The sequence below is a fragment of the Dysidea avara genome, chromosome 4 (genome assembly GCF_963678975.1).
Source record: "Dysidea avara chromosome 4, odDysAvar1.4, whole genome shotgun sequence".
Lineage (NCBI taxonomy): Eukaryota > Metazoa > Porifera > Demospongiae > Dictyoceratida > Dysideidae > Dysidea > Dysidea avara.
The window spans coordinates 46,709,282-46,727,675 of NC_089275.1; the positions used below are offsets into that span (position 1 = coordinate 46,709,282).

The 18,394-nt window shown below is 37.5% G+C and overlaps 1 protein-coding gene and 1 long non-coding RNA gene across 3 annotated transcripts in view; one reads left to right on the forward strand and one right to left on the reverse strand.

Moving 5' to 3' along the window:
- The window catches only part of LOC136254272 (uncharacterized), an 83,130-nt gene that overhangs the window by 28,602 nt on the left and 36,134 nt on the right, over positions 1–18,394 (forward strand). For both annotated transcript variants that reach the window (XM_066046939.1, XM_066046938.1), the window contains exons 5-6: positions 4,613–4,720; positions 10,097–10,440. In XM_066046939.1, coding sequence (XP_065903011.1) covers positions 4,613–4,720; positions 10,097–10,440 — 452 coding nt within the window. The remainder of the gene's footprint in view (positions 1–4,612; positions 4,721–10,096; positions 10,441–18,394) is intronic.
- LOC136254263 (uncharacterized) lies at positions 12,925–15,536 on the reverse strand. The gene is made up of 3 exons (XR_010700403.1): positions 15,093–15,536; positions 14,808–15,038; positions 12,925–13,365 (listed from the first exon to the last, which is right to left on the reverse strand). It is a non-coding gene; the product is annotated as an uncharacterized lncRNA (long non-coding RNA).

Consider the following 18,394-nt stretch of genomic DNA (forward strand, 5'->3'; position numbering starts at 1 on the left):
CATGTAGTGACTGGATTGAGTGCAAAGGCACTTCTCATATGATCTTCATTCGTAATGCTCGGAACACAACTGAAAACAAAGCGTAATAGCCACCTCACTCGACTTTACAGTACATAATCAATTGTGGAGGCACGTGTGTTCCTTATGGCATGCCTGCATGGCATCATTCTTTCTTTTAATGCAGTATGTGCAGTCATAATTAGCTATGTTGCATGAAAGTATACAAGCAAGTAGAAGCAAAAATTTGAGGTTGGATAGAAATCAAAGGAAAAAGGGATGAAACAAGAGAATAACTAAAAGTGGTGAAACAAGGGCCCACAGGTTTCCTATAGCTGCAGATATACTAGTGGACATTTAATCTGTGGTTATAGAATGAAATGATGTCCACTAGTATATCTGCAGGCCCTTCCTTGTTTCACCATTTTTTAATCTATTCCTTTTTTTCACTGCTTTTCTTTTAATCCATCTAATTTTTCTTTCTACTTGTCCTTTAAATTCGCAGAGAACTTTTTGGAAATGTGTGTATGGGTATGCATGGCAGGTGCATGGCAACACTAGGTGGGATAACTTAATTCTTATAGCCTACAACAACACTTTGATTAAAATGTCTGTTCACTGGACAAGGTTAAATGAACAGTGTCAAGGGCGGATTTAGGAGGGTGCTTGGGGTGCTGTAGCACCCTCCTCCAAAATTTTACCATGTGTAAGCCGAAGGAAGCTTCTAGAAGTTACAGTAAAGATGCAATTGCATATTATACGTATGCATGAGCAATGAAAAGATGGAAAGAGAAGAGAGAATGGCTAATCTTTATTTAGAAGTACTAAGAGGAGTTCAAATTATACTTTTGGTGTGAGACGTAACCTAAAAGCCACTAAAAATCGAAATATTCTAATAGAACATCCATCATAATGTTTTTCAAGAAGTTTCCAGTGTGTTTGTGCACTGCTATCTTAACATTGCTTCAAACATCCTGCCATATACTGATCACTTTCTGAGAACAGCTTCTGTCAAATAGTTTAATATTATAGTGGGTATTTTCAGTTGTTGCTACATTGATGCTTGGGTTAACATGCTTATTAATTTTCTTAGCATGTATACAGTTAACAAGGCTGTAGTATCTGGGAACTGTTTGTTTTTGCTTTATCAGTACCAAAGTTCCATGCTGCATTTATCTGAATCTAACATCAATTGAAGCTAATAAAATTTAATCTCATACAGGGTTTGCATGCACTCCCAAATTCCTTGAAGCTCAACTTTATAAGCTCAAAAATGATACTACAGCATTACGCTGTCTCATTATAAGGGGTTAGCTGTGGTCAAAAACTAGTTGTATATGTAAGTGACTTTCAACTCCGGTTGTAAAAAAATAATATGGTGATGGGGCCATATAGTTGAAAAAGTCAGATCGAAATAGTAACAGAACAGTCTGTGGCTATATATACTACAAAGTTGAAGTCATTTTAAATCTCTACAGTGACCTTAAGATCCAATCCCGTGTATGTCTTTGACAATCCACTATTAGGGACCCACCGATTATGCTGGCATAATTATGAACATAATAGGTGCCTGAAAGTATTCAGCATAATGCTAGCATAATAGGTAGAATATTTTGTAAAAGTATGAATTCTTGCTTATAAAAATAGCAATCACAGAAAGATCGATATACTCTAATAGAACAATCACATAGCTGACTGTTCTATTAGAGTATATTGATCTTTTCTGTGATATGCATTTTGACAAGTAAGTTTTTGCTTCAGCCACTTATTATTTATCCATAAACTGGAAATTATTAGCAGAGCATGAGAACTATAATTGGGCATAATTTGAGCATAATTTTGAGCATAAATAGTAAATTTTTGAGCAGTGCAGCATAGCATAATAGGTAAAATTATGAGCATAATCCACTATTATGTATTACCTTATAATCCAATAGCTTTTAAAAGTGTATACTGTAGTTCTGCTTTTCTAAAATTGCTTACAACTGAACTCATCCATCCTGTACCTCCACAATCTTTTAGTACAATAGAGTATTTGGTTAAAAATAGCTTCCAGATTCAATCTTGTGATAGCTATATTCAAAAATTTCCCAAGGAAACATCACCCCAGACCCCCCTAGCTGGAAAATTTTACGTATGCATACTACACACTGCATGGTGAGTGCAAACTTGCCCTCTCAAGCCCTCTCTTCACTTACTGTTTGGATGTTATAGTTTGAGCCGTGAGACTGCAAAGCACACTAGCTATACCTTAAGCCAAGCAATGTACTAAATTTAGCGATTTTGCATATTGATGAATTTACCATATAAATTTTATTAATTCGTGAATTGATGTAATCAATTAGCAAAAAGCCAAACTCTAAAATTGCTAAATTTAATGTACCGCTAAATTAAGGTATTTCAAAAACAAAATTAATGGCAAGTATTGATCATGTATAGCTGCATTCTTCTCCTTCCTGTTCTTTATGTAAAGAATATACTTTTAGTTACTGGCTGTGCCCTTATATGACAGCTAGTATTACCGAATAATGGTATCATTTCATCATTATTACACTTAGGTGACTCACAATGCTTTACAGGCATTGTGAAAGCATTGTGAATCACTTAAACAAAGTGGCATCATTTTTCAGTCAATAATATTGCCAAATTTTTGTAAATTTTAATACTGAATAGGCTACATTTGTAAAAAGTATCTATGGTGGCATGCCCCCAGGACTGTGCTTCACACTCTATAGCTAATTGTATTAACCAGTTGTCACTTTTCTTAACCAATCAACCATTATGTTAGCACCCTCCTTCTGAAATCCTAGATTCGCCCCTGAGTGTAACTACAGTGGCTTACTTGTTATGAAGCGATGAACCACAGCAGCTGCATCTCTGTTTCTAAATTCTAGCCACGTGTTTGCTTTTGATTGTGGGTTTACTCAGTAGTATATGGCCTATTGGAAAATTTAATGGCAAATCAAACAGAGCTTGTTGCAAGGTGATAGGAGCAACCACCATCGAGTTATGGATGATTTTATAAAGGAATATAAAGGGTTTGCGTGTTTTCCTACTGAAAAGTTACTTACATGCAGGGGAGGATCTGGGGAGGGGGGGGGAACTCAAGGTATTAATCTCCCGGGTGGAGGTATGCAAAGTACACCTCCCAGCATGCGAAATGCAAGAACCAGGAGGCCTGGGGCATGCCCCACCCACGAAAAGTTTGAAAAATGGATGCTAAAATACTGCAATTTGGAGGCATTTCCATATAAAATGCTTATAATTATTTCCTGTATAGATACTTTATGTACTGCCCTTATGTTAATGGAAAGGTTTCAGTAGGTTCAGACAACCAACCAAGCACATGTATGATGCATCCTCTCACAATTACACAAAAATAGCTACATGTTAGAATAATAATGTGCAGTAGGTTGCAAAAAAAAGTTTACATTTCATAATTGTAATTACGGTGTGATTACTAAGTAATTACCATGTTTGTACTGTAATTACATTTTGACCGTAATCCGTAATTATGCAAAAAAGTGGTTTTTCACCAGCCATATATACAATATATTCATAGTTACCAATAGAGCATAATTCGTAATTACGCTTTGTAATTACGCTACTACAGCGTAATTACAATTACAAAATGTAAACTTTTTTTTGCAGCCTACTGTAATTGAAACTGGAAAATATTTGAAATTTGAATGATATGGGATTGAATCTGAGAGCATTTTCAGTGGCACATGTATTCTTGAATTAAGTATTGCCATACGCAATAACTACACAAAAGTAGATGAATCAAGCCTTTTAAATAGACCAATACACTTCATTATATGTATGGATACATAGGTGAAGACAGATTCCATAGCAGAACCAACTTTTATGTTTCCGCTAAATGTTCTATTAGAGTAGTTAGGTGACTGCTCTATTAGAGTAGTTAAGTGACTGCTCTATTAGAGTATCTCGACCTTGTACACTTCCAATGCTTATCCAGGTCCTTGTTCCATAACCCTTTAGCATAAAGTGGGTTTATGAGTATTTGTATTATTAGTGATCATATAACTATGCTAAGAAATTTTCAGTATATTAGTCAAGTAAAGTCCAAAAGTAAAGGAGCATAGCTCCCCCCCTCCCGGAATCAACCCCTGATGTGGCTAGTTTTGGCCTTACTGTTTAGCATTAGGGTAAAACCCTGGGTATCATTTTGCTCCTTGTTATGTCACAAGTAGAACGACGCAAATTGCAACAGGTGCTTCGAAAGTTACAGCGATTTGTGCAAGGCAGCCAAGGCTTAAATCCAGTTTTCTGGATTATGCTTATGAAAACTATCTTATTGCCTCTTGAAAGCACCTTAATGTGGGAACTGTGGCTATATACATTAAGTTTAAAGAGAGTTTGTTACAGGTATCGATTGCTTTTTTACTAAATACATGGGTTCTATTGTTACTTGTTGCTTGAATACCTTATATGGATGACCTCTTGTATTGCTGTGGTAATGTGAAATATTTGCTGATGCACAATATCTTGATTATTCAATTATTATATTTAGGGATACACCTTTCTGCACTTTGGTGGTTTCTCCTGTATGCTCACAAATGGTGTGATTTTATACTGTGTTACTGTTGTGTAGCTGGTTTTGTTACTGTTGGTTATGTTGGAGGACAGGAGAGATTATTTTGTAGCCACAGAACTTTGTACTTGTCTGTTCTAGAGCCATCAGTGTTCACTCAAATTATGGGTAAGTGTTATAGAAAGTGTTTACTACAAGATATAATGCATTAAAACTGTATATTAATAATGAATAGGATTGAGCCAATTATGCTTTGAAAATAACCTATTATGCTTTTTGAACAGTGCTCAAAAATCAAGGTTCTCGTGCTCAAAATTATGATTTCAAAACCAAGATTATGCTCAAGAGTTGGCTGTTTTATTAGAGTATATCAGCCTTTCCTGACTGCTGCATTAGAGTAAGTGACTGCTTTATTAGATTTTATTTCCATGGAATGTGAATAATCGGCTGAGAATAATAACAGTACTAAAGTGTAATGTTTTCAAGTTTTGCCATATTTTGGCATGTGAATTGTACATTTTAATTAAAAATCTTTAAAATCATAATGAAGCAATACAGCGTGGTATGGAAATAGCCTGGGATACTGAATATTGTACTTTATGTGGGAGGATCAAAGTACATCGTGTACTGTATTTTCATATAGTGCATAACTGTACTGTATGAGTCATACAGTACAGTTATGCTGCTATTTGGGCAAATATAGTACAGTTATGTGGATGATTGGTCAAATACAGTACAACTATGTGGAAAATTTATATTAAAAATGTTACGAAAACACTCCACTCAGACAGCATAATTGATCACATGCATGGCATTGTAAATCACTAAAACTAACCAATTTGAACCTATGATACCAGTTGTTCTACAACCAGAAATAGATTACACGAACACTTACTGCTAGTCTGATCTCCAAAAGTCGAAGCAACAATCCACAAAGACAGCACAATGGATCACGTACGTGACATTGTCAAATGTTAAAATAATCCTACCAGTTTGTTCTACAACTACTTTATGACAACTTGCTAAAAGAATTGAAGCGATGTGGGCACTCAAGAAAATTGCTCCGAGCTAGGCCTGAGCCTATTATGCTTTTGAAATTGCCTATTATGTTTTTGAGCATTGCTCCAAAATTTCCCCTATTGTGCTCCAATTATGCCCAGTTGTGTACCATTATGCTCCAAATATGCTCATATAAAATTGTGTCTTGACTGCTCTATTAGAGTACCTGATGCATCTGTGAATGTTCTATTAGGATATTTCAATATGCGGTGACTGTTCTATTAGAGTATATCGATCTTCAACTAGTCTTTTCTTCACAACGTAGCTGTAAATCTGATTTTTACCATGTTTGCACACTATCCCATTCTGCATCATGCAAAATAGGCAGAGGTTCGGCTTCTCACATAACCAATGCACAAACATTTTTCCTAATATGCTGGTATTATGCTGATGCTTTTGGCTTCCTAAAATTATGCTGGCATAATCGGTGCAGGCCTACTCCGAGCAAGACAACAATATAACACTTAAAGCACTCTGTGTATATAGAAATTATACAACACTCAGGGGTGCCTTGAGGAAAATACAGCACTCAGCTTAGTCTCATGCTGTATTAGCCTCTCGACACACCCCTTGTGCTGTATTTTCCATTCGCACATGCAGCAATGCTTTAACTATAATGTACAGTATGTTGATGTCTTTACAGCACAACTATTCCAAGATCTATGAGCTACAGGTACTCCAATGCCCAGCTCCTATGTACTGCACCAAAGAAAGGGCTGTACTGGATGCAATTAGGCAATAATAAACTACATCACTCTCCCTTAACACTAATAATTGGAAAGTTGCCTGAATTGTCATTTTAAGCTGCCCATTTCATAGTCTTCAATACATAAATTTTTCACTTACTGAGAATGGAAGGAAAATTATGAATGAGTTGAAATTTGTTGTAAACGATACTGAAGCTTGACACCTTTGCAGTAGAAGTGAAAAAGAAATGTGACACCAGAGGCGTGCTGAGGGGAATTTCAAGGGGTTTCAGGAAACCCCTACTGAAATTGTCAGTAGCAAGCCAAGCCCAGATCATGATCATGCAGTGTGTTGTTACTGATTTGTTGGCAAACGAAACTCAGCACGAGTACATCAGTGTAAATAGTAATATAACATTCATGCATCTACCATAACCTAGGGATCATCCATTGTTTTCAGCATGTTCACAAGAGTACAGAGAGTACACTGGGGGTAGGGGGTAAATTTACCTGTACACTTTTTAAAAATGTTAGCATCATACACAGCAAAAATAGTGTTCCAATACTACCTATTCTAACCCTGTCTTTATTCAGTATTGGAACAACTATTTTAAAAAACTCCGTATAACGAGACAAACTGAATCTCAAATCTATAAATGACTCTAATGTTATTCATTATTGGGGGCTGTGGTCTGTTTTTGTTTGAGCCAAGGTAAAATGTTTGACCATTAGTTCCAACACCTAAACATAGACGGAATAAATACAGTCAGTATTTGTGTATGAATTATGCTGTGATATAAAGTAATTAATCCACAGTAATTTAGTGCTAGTGTTTGGCTAGAATTTTAAGGTGGTGAAAGCTGTGTTGCAGCTGGACTTTAAATGGCTACTTCAGGAGCCGACTATGCAGCCAAGTAGTGTACACAAGGCTATATAGCAGGGTTTCATTTAAGCGGTTGGCACTTGCCCCCTTCACAAATTCTCGGGCCCCCTCCTTAAATTTAATCAACAGAGTGCCTCAGAATGCGCCAGAAGCAATCTACAAGAGTCTAAAATGCAAAGATTTCCTGGAGAAGCACGTTGTTCTCAAGTACCTCAGAATCCACCAGAAACAATCTAAGAGAGTCTAAAATCCAAAATATTTCTGGAGTTGCATGTCACATTCTCAGGTAACTGTGAATGCACTAGAAACAATCTACAAGCTGGAGCAGCACATCATTCTCAAGTATTTCAGAATCCACCAGAAACAATCTAAGAGAGTCCAAAATACTAGAGTTGCATGTCACATTCTCAGGTACCTGAGAATGCACCAGAAGCAATCTATAAGAGTCTAAAATACAAACATTCCCTGCCCCTAGATGCCATGGATGTAAAAGTACAGTACACACACAGATGTTTACACTATCACCACCCCCCTTACTCTAATAAACTGTATTTGCCCCCCCTTGAGTTATTTTCTAAATGAAGGCCTGTATAGATAACAATCAGCATTCTCTCAATGCCTACGTTCTGCAAGTCAGACGATTTAGCAGGTACAGAAAGCCATAAAAATTAACACTGATCATACAATAGCTATCACATCAACATTTTTATAGTACACTTTTGGGTAGGAGGGAGGGGGTAAACAAAAAGAGTACTCTCTGTACGCTTATGAAAATGCTGAAATTTATGGATAATCTCTTACCTTATTATAGCTTTTTCTGCACTCCAATATTTGGCAATCAAAATAAGATGTGTTTTAAAGTGCAAGCAATTTAAATCCAGGTAACAACATTATAGTTACAGTAGTAGCTAACTCCATGTTACTATCTAAGCTACTTGTCTGATTGTTAAATAGCTTATACTAAGCAAAGTATTTTAATGTTAATTGGTAGCTATCTGTCACGTTCACTGGCTAGGTACAGTAGTTAAAGAACTGGATGTATTATACATGTATGATCCTGTAAAAGATTATAGTGTAGATAAAAGAAAAGACGAGGCGCAGAGGGCCTACACTTGTTGGAAGCCCAAAAAGCACATCCCACTGGTGAGCTTGTTATTGTGGCATAAAATGGTGGCTTTGCACTGCTTCGTTTGGCCTTTAGGCTTGCGACTGTGGTCAGACAGGCAGTAAGGCAAGTAGAATATCAAGTTTTTGTGATTTTTTAAACATAATTCTGTATACAGCCACCTGTGTTTTCTCATTTTTATTGCTACATTTGATGTTAGATGGACTAATATTATTCCGTAAAGGTGATTTTCATCGTGTAAGATGTTTCTAAGCTGATTTTTAAAGGCATGCAACATTTTTGGCAGCACACGTTATTTTGGGCGATCCCTACTTACCTTTATCTTTTAGTAAATTGCAATTGCAATTAGCTAGCTAGGTAGTACAAGAAATAAATACTGACATAGGTCAATGATACAAGGTAGCTATGTGTGTAATCAGGCTATATAAAAATTATATAGGCCTGCCTGCTTGCCTGTCCTGCCTGCCTGCCTGCCTGCCTGCCTGCCTGCCTGCCTGCCTGCCTGCCTGCCTGCCTGCCTGCCGCCTGCCTGCCTGCCTGCCTGCCTGCCTGCCTGTCTGCCTGCCTGACTACCGTCATAAGGCTAGGGGCTAAATGATACTTTGTATGCATGCATGGCCACCATATTGCGCCACAATAACAAACTCACTAGTGGCATGTGCCTTTTGGGAATCTGACAAGCGTCTGTCTTCTGCGCCTTGCTATTCCGTTTTTCTTCAGTCAGGCTGTTTGTCATTTTATTCATGTCAGTATACTCAGTATCCCTCTGCTCAATAAAAACTTGTATAACTTCAGTGGCATGCAATCAAGTTCCGAATATGAATTTTTATTGTTGCTGCACTAATATGTAAAGCTGTGGTTGTAACCTTAGGCTGTAGTGAAGTGTACTCTGTAAACAAGATACTGTGTAAACCAAGAAGTTAAAAGGGTTCAATCACAGGTGACATATTAGCTGAGACCTTATAGCAAAATATATTTATAATTATGATTATGAATACTAAAAAGTGCACCTTTATTTTCTACAAAATTAATGAGCATGCCCAGTTTGTTAATGCTGTTCTGAAATTTGCAAACCCACTTGTTCAAATCCCTTGAATCCCCCTAGTTATGGTCCTGAATGACACTATAAATGGATAAAGTCTATAATAGTGGCCTATATGTGACCCAGTTTGGGAAAACCAAGCTTATTGCCTATTTAAAAGTATCGAGAAATGCCAGTTTTGAGTATTTGGTGTGTTATAGCTCGCCAATGATTAAAGCTATTTGTACCAAATTTTCACATGTTTTATACCAATTTCTTACCTTCCAGAGCATCCACTGTACAAGTAGCTAACAGTTAAGTTTCCTACCATTTTAGATAGTTGTAAACCTGTATCAGGCAAGTTCCAAATGGGTTTGGGCCAAGTAGGAGGGCTAGGGGCTGTTCAAAAAAATTGAAGAGGAAGCCGTAGGGATGAATTAGGCCACATTATGGGCCATTCAGGTATCAAAACTGGCTTAAATGAAAGGAAATTTACAGCACAGGTCTTTATTCGACACCACGGAGCTGTACAGCCACATGGTAACATATACACCTATATACATGGTACAGTATAGTATAGGTATACCATGTACCATAGTTTATTCATGAAGCTTTGTTTACTTGGTGAAAAATCAAATCTACAGACACAGGCAATAAGACCGGTTTTCCTAGATCCAGTCACATATAGCAAATCATGAAATCCATTACATAGCTATTAATATACTTACACAATTTCAATTTCACTGAATTTTATGATGTTTCATTACAGGATTTGTTACCCAATTTTGCTTCCTGTTTATGGCTATTACTTGGATTTTCTATGTTTTTCACTTGTTTATGGGATTAACATTTCCATTTTGGTCAGCACGACTTTTTGCTGGTGAGACACGAAAACTGAAAATATGTGCACTGGAAATTTTTGGAGCTTTAATATTCAGTAGTGTTCTACCAACAATAGTTTTATCTATGTCAGAATTCAGACTTGCAAGATTTCCTCCAGTTATAGTGTTTCCAACAAAAGATTTGGCATTGTACACGCTAATATTGCCTATTGTTATTCTGTTAATCATTGGAGTCAACTTGACATTCTTATCCTTCTGGAAAATACATAAGGTATATATAATTTTGCATGTTTTACATAATAATGTTTTCAGGTACATTATTGTCAAGAAATTAGTTTATGTGCTATAAGTAATAGTTATACCATGGTCATGAGTGCTTTACCTGGTGTATACGTATTTGTCCAAGGCCCGCAGACCCTAGGGCAAGTGCGTATATATCAGGCAAAGCACGAGTGCCTGTGGTATAACTAATATGTGCCACACCTACATATGTGGGAAACTGCTGGCATGCTTCACGAGTGTATTATATTGGGCTTTGTGAATATCAATAGTGGACACAGGAAACAACGTAAGAATAACGACAAGGCATTGCTGTGCTAATAGTCCAAATGTACACGCAACAACACAAGCATACTAAAAGATTGATTGTGGGTTTATACAGTGAGCAAAAAACACAGGACATCGAAATGCAACTTGATAATGATGGTTTAATGTTGCTTGTCAGTTTAACCCAGTCAGCAGGTCTTACCCTGTTGTGAGCGGGTTGCCACCGTCAACAGATGGTGGTTGTTTTGGTAGGTGTGCAGGGTTCCATGGATTCTCCTATTAATTCTCAAATAGGCCCCTTTTCAACAATTTTTACATGATGTATACAGCATGTTTTACTACAAAGGCTTGGAGGTAGGAATGCTTGGGGATTCTAACATTCTCCGAAGCCACAAGAATTTCCGCATGCCAAAGAAAGGCAACTGCCTTTCTCTCCAAGCCATAGGAACCATAAAACCTCTGGGATATTCCCTGCACACCCACTGCAAAGAATGTCCTCAAATCAAAACGATTTCCAGGTTGGTGTAAATGTTTACCGCATCGCACTGAACTATGTCGAACTGCTTGTATCAAACTGAACCATGTTGAACCGCTCTGGAGTGGACCTGCTAGGAATGGTTAGATCTAGTTCTACATACCCAATATAAACAGTTGTGACCTTGCAATTCAGCTTAGTTCTAATAAATAGAATAAGATGTGAAAAAAAAATACAGCTAAAATGCATATGGTGACTGTAATGATGAAATGAGGCGAGCAGGAGTTCTCCTGTGCATGTTACTCACTCCTTAACTCAAGTAGTAAAATTATAAGCACTGGTAACAGGGGGTCAGGTTATGCTCCCCTGGTAAAGCTAGACCATCTGAGATTGACTGTGAGAGCAATTTAAGTTGTTAAATTCTATCAAAGTATTGTATTAAAAATTTGCTTGACTGCATGTTGTATCAAGGTGAGTGTTCTGTATTAGGGTGACTGCTCCACTAGAGTATATCGATCTTGCTTGACCAGTTTCTGAAACGTAAACCTCAGTAGCTATCCACTTGGAGCTGCACTGGATGGACTCTTACCATGTACACTATAAGTTGAACTAAATAGCATACAAACCCTGTTAATGGATGCTTTCAATGCATCTAATGGTCCAACATAACTCCCAGTTCAGTGACTTCAGATGCAAATACCTAGTGAGGCGGCTGCCTCACCTGCCTACACTGTAGCTACACCTCAGTAGGGACACAATTAATATGTAACTGATGTTGGATCTACACCTGTAGTAATTAGAAGGTGGATTCATTGTCTGTACTAGCTAGCTCTATAAATGCTTCAAAGAATCTGCTCAAAGTGTGGTGTAAGGAGGTTTGTACTATGCATTATGCTGACTGCAGGATGAATGAAGCTATAGGTTGCCATTGGAGAATAAGTGGACTTCAAGCGTTGTGCCATTGTGATTAAAAATGAAGACTGGTGTTGGGTTATATAGTCTGCATGAGGAATAGTAAACATCAGTGCTGCTCAGCATTATAGCATCTCTCGAGTAGGAGACACTAAACCATTCATGTAGAGTACTGCACAGTTGCCTGGAGTGTGTGTGTATGTCTGTCCCATTTATCCCTCAGACTCTGCAGTCACAGATGAAGTAGTGGAGTTGGCTGGTGGCCGTAAGCAAAAGAACAAATGCAGGTTACCATGGGAGATGTGGTCAGCTGTGCTATTATTGTACACCTGCTTAAGTGTCTACAGGCTACACCAATCTCGAAATTAGTAAAACAAGAACCACAGGCTGCATTACACACAGGAAAAAATGTGGCATTTCCTGTGGCAGGATATGTGCAGGAAATTTACAGGACAGGTGACATTTCCAGCACATATCCGGGAGATGGAAATGTACAGGAAATTTGCAAATTTCCTGTACATTTCCTACTACATGATAGGGCACAATTTCCTGCAGATTTCCTGCACTGGACATATGAAATTTCCTACAGATTTCTTCTATAAGGTATTTATGAAATTTCCAATACATTTCCTCTATACAATATCTATGGAATTTCCTATAGATTTCCCCTATACAATATCTATGAAATTTCCTGTAGATTTCCTCTATACAATATCTATGAAATTTCCTATAGATTTCCCCTATACAATATCTATGAAATTTCCCACAGATTTCCCTTATACAATATCTATGACATTTCCAACAGATTTCTTCTATACAGTATTAATGAAATTTCAAATACATTTCTTGTACAGTATCAATGAAACTTATACATGTGGTAAAAACTGTAAACAATAACATCTACATGATATTACATTATATACATGCACACAGTTACAAGGGTATAGTATAGCTACAAGTTAGTCACGTAGTACAGTACCATATATCAGATTTTGTGACCCATCACGAAATTTCTTTTGCTTGGGACAAAGTGTGATCACCTGGGCTGAACCTGTTTAATTGACTACCATCTTTATCATCATATCAGCATGTTTACTCCTTAAGCTTGAGTTTTAACTTTCATTAGCTCATTGTGTCACTCCTTGCTAGATGTCTCTCTGCTCTCTTGGTGTATCGATGTCACTTAATATCTTCTTGATTGATAGCTACTCCACCTTGCCCTTAAGTTCGGCATATTACAGCTGCTCCACTTTATTGAAGTTTCTGCAAATTGTATAATGTAAATGAATGCACGATATAATACACATTAACAATAAAAATGTAACCTACACTACAATATAACTATTTTTCTTGGACATTTAAGAAAGTTGAACGATGCAAGATTACTGAAAACAGATCCAGTGTAACCATACGAAAAATGTTTGTGGTCAGGGCCAACAAATATGAAAAACTGAATACATTAATACTATGCATAGAAAACACATTAATAGTAGGACCTAATGTATTTCGCAGACTGGACTCGCAGACTGGACTCATGCACTGAACTAAACAGCTTCTTAACAGTTATCCAGGCATTATCTAGCTCCTGTACCACTGGAAACACCATTATCAAGCTAAAACTGTTGAAGCTGCTCTTCCTACAAAGTTACAGAGTTCGCGAATGCACTAAATTAATAGAATGTTTACAAAACATGTGTACTTGTGCATACTAGCAGTGGCGGAGGCTATTGTAGTTGCGTAGGATTAATTCCTTTGCTGCTTTACTGCTTAGTACTAGTGGATAGGCTACTGTGAATGACCAGAAGTAAATACTTAGTGAAGTTGTTAGTATTGCGCTATCTGCGTAATGCTGCCCGCTAAGATAGTGTACATCTAAAAATATGTTGTCACTATATAGACTGTGTAGAAAAGGCTATGTGTAGCCTATATCTAACTATTTATGCACTATTATAATGTCTTGTAAATATTCTAATAAATTAGTGCACGTGCGATATTTGTGACTTTGTAGGAAGAGCAGCTTCAGTAGTTTTAGCTTGACATTAGAGTCTACAGTGGTACAAGAACTAGGAAATTCCTGGATAATTGTTAAGAAGCTGTTTCTAACTTAGTGTGAGTCCACTCCACTAAATACATTAGGCCTATTAGTAGCAGGTTGGTAGCTATTCTTGAAAACTAGCTCCTTAAGTGGCTGAAATACAGCAGAATCAATACCAAAATCTTTGGCTGGCTGTTGAAGGCCACCACCACTGATTCTCATGAAGCGAGGTCCTCGTGTCAAAGCCAGAAAATGTGACTAGAGCCTGACAGGGCACCCAGAAAACATAACCTCAAGAAACCAGTTTTGAGCATCAAAATCGCTGGATAGTTTGATAGTGTAGCTACCCACTAGAGGTGGTCGTTCAATTTTCCCTGGTGTATAATTTGGATCCGCTTTCTACAATCAAGTTACAAATAATGGTAAAGTACTGTGTGGTATTATGTTCAATCCAAATGCACCTGGGAATGCATACATACTACTCAAGGTACTACTTAGCACAATTACTGTAGGCAAGATATGAGCAATGTAGGATATAAGGTTACACATATTTTGAACAGGATGTCTGTTTGTGGCCTTGTTTAATGATACACCACAGAATAAACACATACTACAAACAAATAAACACATAATTACAAATAAGACTTGTAATCACAAAAGAGAACCTCACCTACAGACCAGGTGACACATCAACGACATTCAGTAACAGCTCAAACTCAATTGTAGGTTGGCATCCTGAGGTCCGATGGACTTTTTCAACAGGTGCTATAGTCTTAATGATGTTCACCATCTTGGCAAAGCTACCATTCTCTTAATATATCTGGTGATACATTCTGCTGACGAGTAACACTATATTAATCTCCAGACATACTACTCTATTGATGAGTGCGATTTTGATAACCTGGATATAATAAATATTTGTGTACTGGACTAGGCGACTCTAAATGATGCCTACCTTGTTTTCCTGCACCCGAGTTGTAGTAAGAAGAGTTGTTTGTTTCCTCACATTAGAAGCAGTGGCAATAATACCATTCCTTTTCACATACCCATATGGAATTATAGCTATTAAGGTAGGCGGGTGATGTGCGAGTAGTGACTTGAGTCCAGAACCCCTCGAGTAGAGACGGCCGCTTCACTGGCATTCTTTTATTTCACTACTTGCTTGCGGAGTCTTCTCTTTCTCTATGTCACAGAAGAACGCTTCGATTCTCTCAAACTTTCTGCCAGCACCTGCCAACGTCGCCATTTTTAATGTTCCCGCGCAGCATAACAAACGCCTCAACTTTTGTCAGAAAAAACTATTAAGTTGCGCGCGTAGGTTAAAATCGATCGGTTAAAATTCTTGCTCTTTGCGACCCACCCAACCTTTTACTCTAGAAGAGAAAGAGAGTATTTTCCCTCATATTATGTACAGCTAGCTAAATATTATACGTAGCTATACCATAGATTATATAGAGGACTATAATCTATGGTTTTACTAGTGCACAGACTAACGTACGAGAAGCCATACAATTGCACCTAAGAGTTTGCTACTTGATATTATTTCAGCCCTTCAGTACACTCAGACTTACTTCAAAGATTCTGTTGAGCAGCATGCGACTGTCAGCACCCAACTAAATTACGTTAAAAATGCTTTCAGATTGCTGCATCTCAGGCTTGAGTGATGATTTTAAAAATTTTTCTAGTGGAGGGGGGGGCCTGCCCCCAGACCCCCTTGAAAATATGTTACAATTGCTATGCCCTCAACTGTGATGGCCCACCCACCCCTATTTTGCCAGAGCCAGCCCTGCTTGGTAGTCTTGTTTGGTTACACTTTGGTTCACACTTATCAGATTTGATCAATTTAATTGTTCAGGACAAGTAGTGCAATCTGGATCCAGAGGCAGAGATGGTTTCAGTGCCCACAGGTGATTAGTGCTGTGACCAACTGGAAATCTGGCTCAGTGCGCGAGACATGCTGAAACACGTAGTAGCTACTGTAATACATGAAGGAGTTGATTATATAATTACAGGGGAGGATCCAGACTTTTAAAAGGGGGGTTCCACTTTAAATTGCAACTTCAGTCTAGCTGTAAGTAAAGGTCATTACCTGCTGACAATAGCTGCCCCTCACCATAGATGCCTTCACCAACTACATTTCCTTATTTATAACTGTATACATATAGCTTGCTACACTGCTCCTCAAAAGACTACTGTGACTTCTCTATTAGAGTATCTCGAGTAAGAGAGGCTCTTCTTTCAAAAGGGGGGTTCCATGGAACCCTTTGAAACCCCCCTGGGTCTGCCCCTGAATTCGATACAGAATTTTGCATGTATTATCAGCTTTGGCTACACAGCATGTGCAATTCCCACTGAGTCAAACTGGAAATTGACAAATAGCTACACCAAAATCTTTTAAGTGCATTCTATGTAAGTAATTATGCATCAGATGTAAAGCAAAAGCACACATCACAATGTCGCCCCCATTTGATGTGGTGTCAAACTCATACATTATGTAGAGTCGTTTTTCTACGATAAAGTGTGTGGGAATACTACCTTAAATAGACATATACTTCTTGTAGCCAATATAGCTCCTAATGGTGTTCAGTCCCCTTCATTGACTCATTGTCAATAGTCTCTCAACGGACCACCCTATAGTTTGTGGCTGCTGATAGTAAAATATCTGAGTTGAGTTAGCTACATATACGTATGCTGGTGAGAATTTTATAAATTTATCCCAGAAATTTTATTGTAGTTGTAGTGGCACAATGGATCCTAGCCACTACTGTTATGATCCAGTAGCAGTAGTGGCTACTGGATGGTAGCTTCATTGGTTTCGTATACATGATTATGTGTTGACCTGGTTATAGTGGTACTCCTCTGGTAAGAGTAGAAATGAGTGTGCTGAAGTTCCAACAGGTACTGTAGAAAATGTATGGGAGATGAGTTTCCCAGATCGCTGTGTATAGAAAATTGTTCCAGCTCATCGATAAAATGATTTTTTGCTTATTGTGAGATGACACATAACAGCCTATAATATTATTTAATTTTATGGTGATCCTGTGTAATTCATAATACAAAGTGACGTAATTATGCAAAGGTTGCTTGTTTTCTGTTTTGTGCCATGGTTACCAATGGGGCTCAATAAAGAGTGTCTGGAAAGCCACCCATTTGTTTGTTTAACCATTACTAGCACTTACAAATTGTGGCAAACCTATTATATCAAACAGCATGTAGCATTTTTTGAGCTGTAACAATTTGTTATTACATATATAGGTATATTGATCACGAGATTAAAGTTTGGTGCATGGGTTAATTTCTATATTCTGCAAGACAACAAAAACTGTGAAGTGTGCGATAGAATTTTCAGTGGATGCAGATATATTCATGTAATAATTCTATCTTTAGCTACCAGTTAAACTGCATAGTACAAACTGAAAATAAAATTATTGCAAAATTCTACAGTAATTTGAGCTGAAGTGTAACCATATCAATTTAAAATTCCATAGTAACTTCAAATCAATGACAGTAAAAGTGGCACGTGTCAAACTTATATTACATGCCTAACTGCAAACTACCGTAACAGGTGATATGTACTAATACAGAAAATGCACCAGAAATGTAAACAAAATACCTTGAAATTTCCGCATAACTGGAAATCACCTGGACAGGTGGTATGTACTAGTACAGGAAATGTTCCAGAAATGTGAACAAAGAACTCCTTGACAAAATATGGTTGTGGAATTTCCTGCACAACTGGAAATTAGATGGAAGAGTGATATGTAGAAGTACAGGAAATGTGTCAGAAATGTAAACCAAAAAATTTCCTTGACATTTCCAGTTCCAGGAAATGTGACATTTCCTGCATGAGCGGAAATTGCCTGGAAAGGTGGCATGTATTAGTGCAGGAAATGTGCCAGAAATATGAACAAAATATTCCTTGACATTTTTGAAAGTGGCATTTCCTGCAAAACTGGAAATCACTTGGAAAGGTGATATGTACAAGTACAGGAAATGTGTCAGAAATTCAAACAGAAAATTTCCTGGACATTTCCTGTACCGATATAACCGCCGGAAATGTGGTATTTTTTGCTGTGACAAGTGTGTGGCAACTTTATAGTGTCTATTCACAACAGTGACAACTCTCTCTGTGGAATGGTCAAACTCAAATCGTTCCACAAAGCTCAAACAGTTGGATTTTTCTTTCTAAAATTACTATGACATTATATTTGACCCCATGTAGTGGTAGATGCCATTTTTTTTTTGTTTTACTTGTCA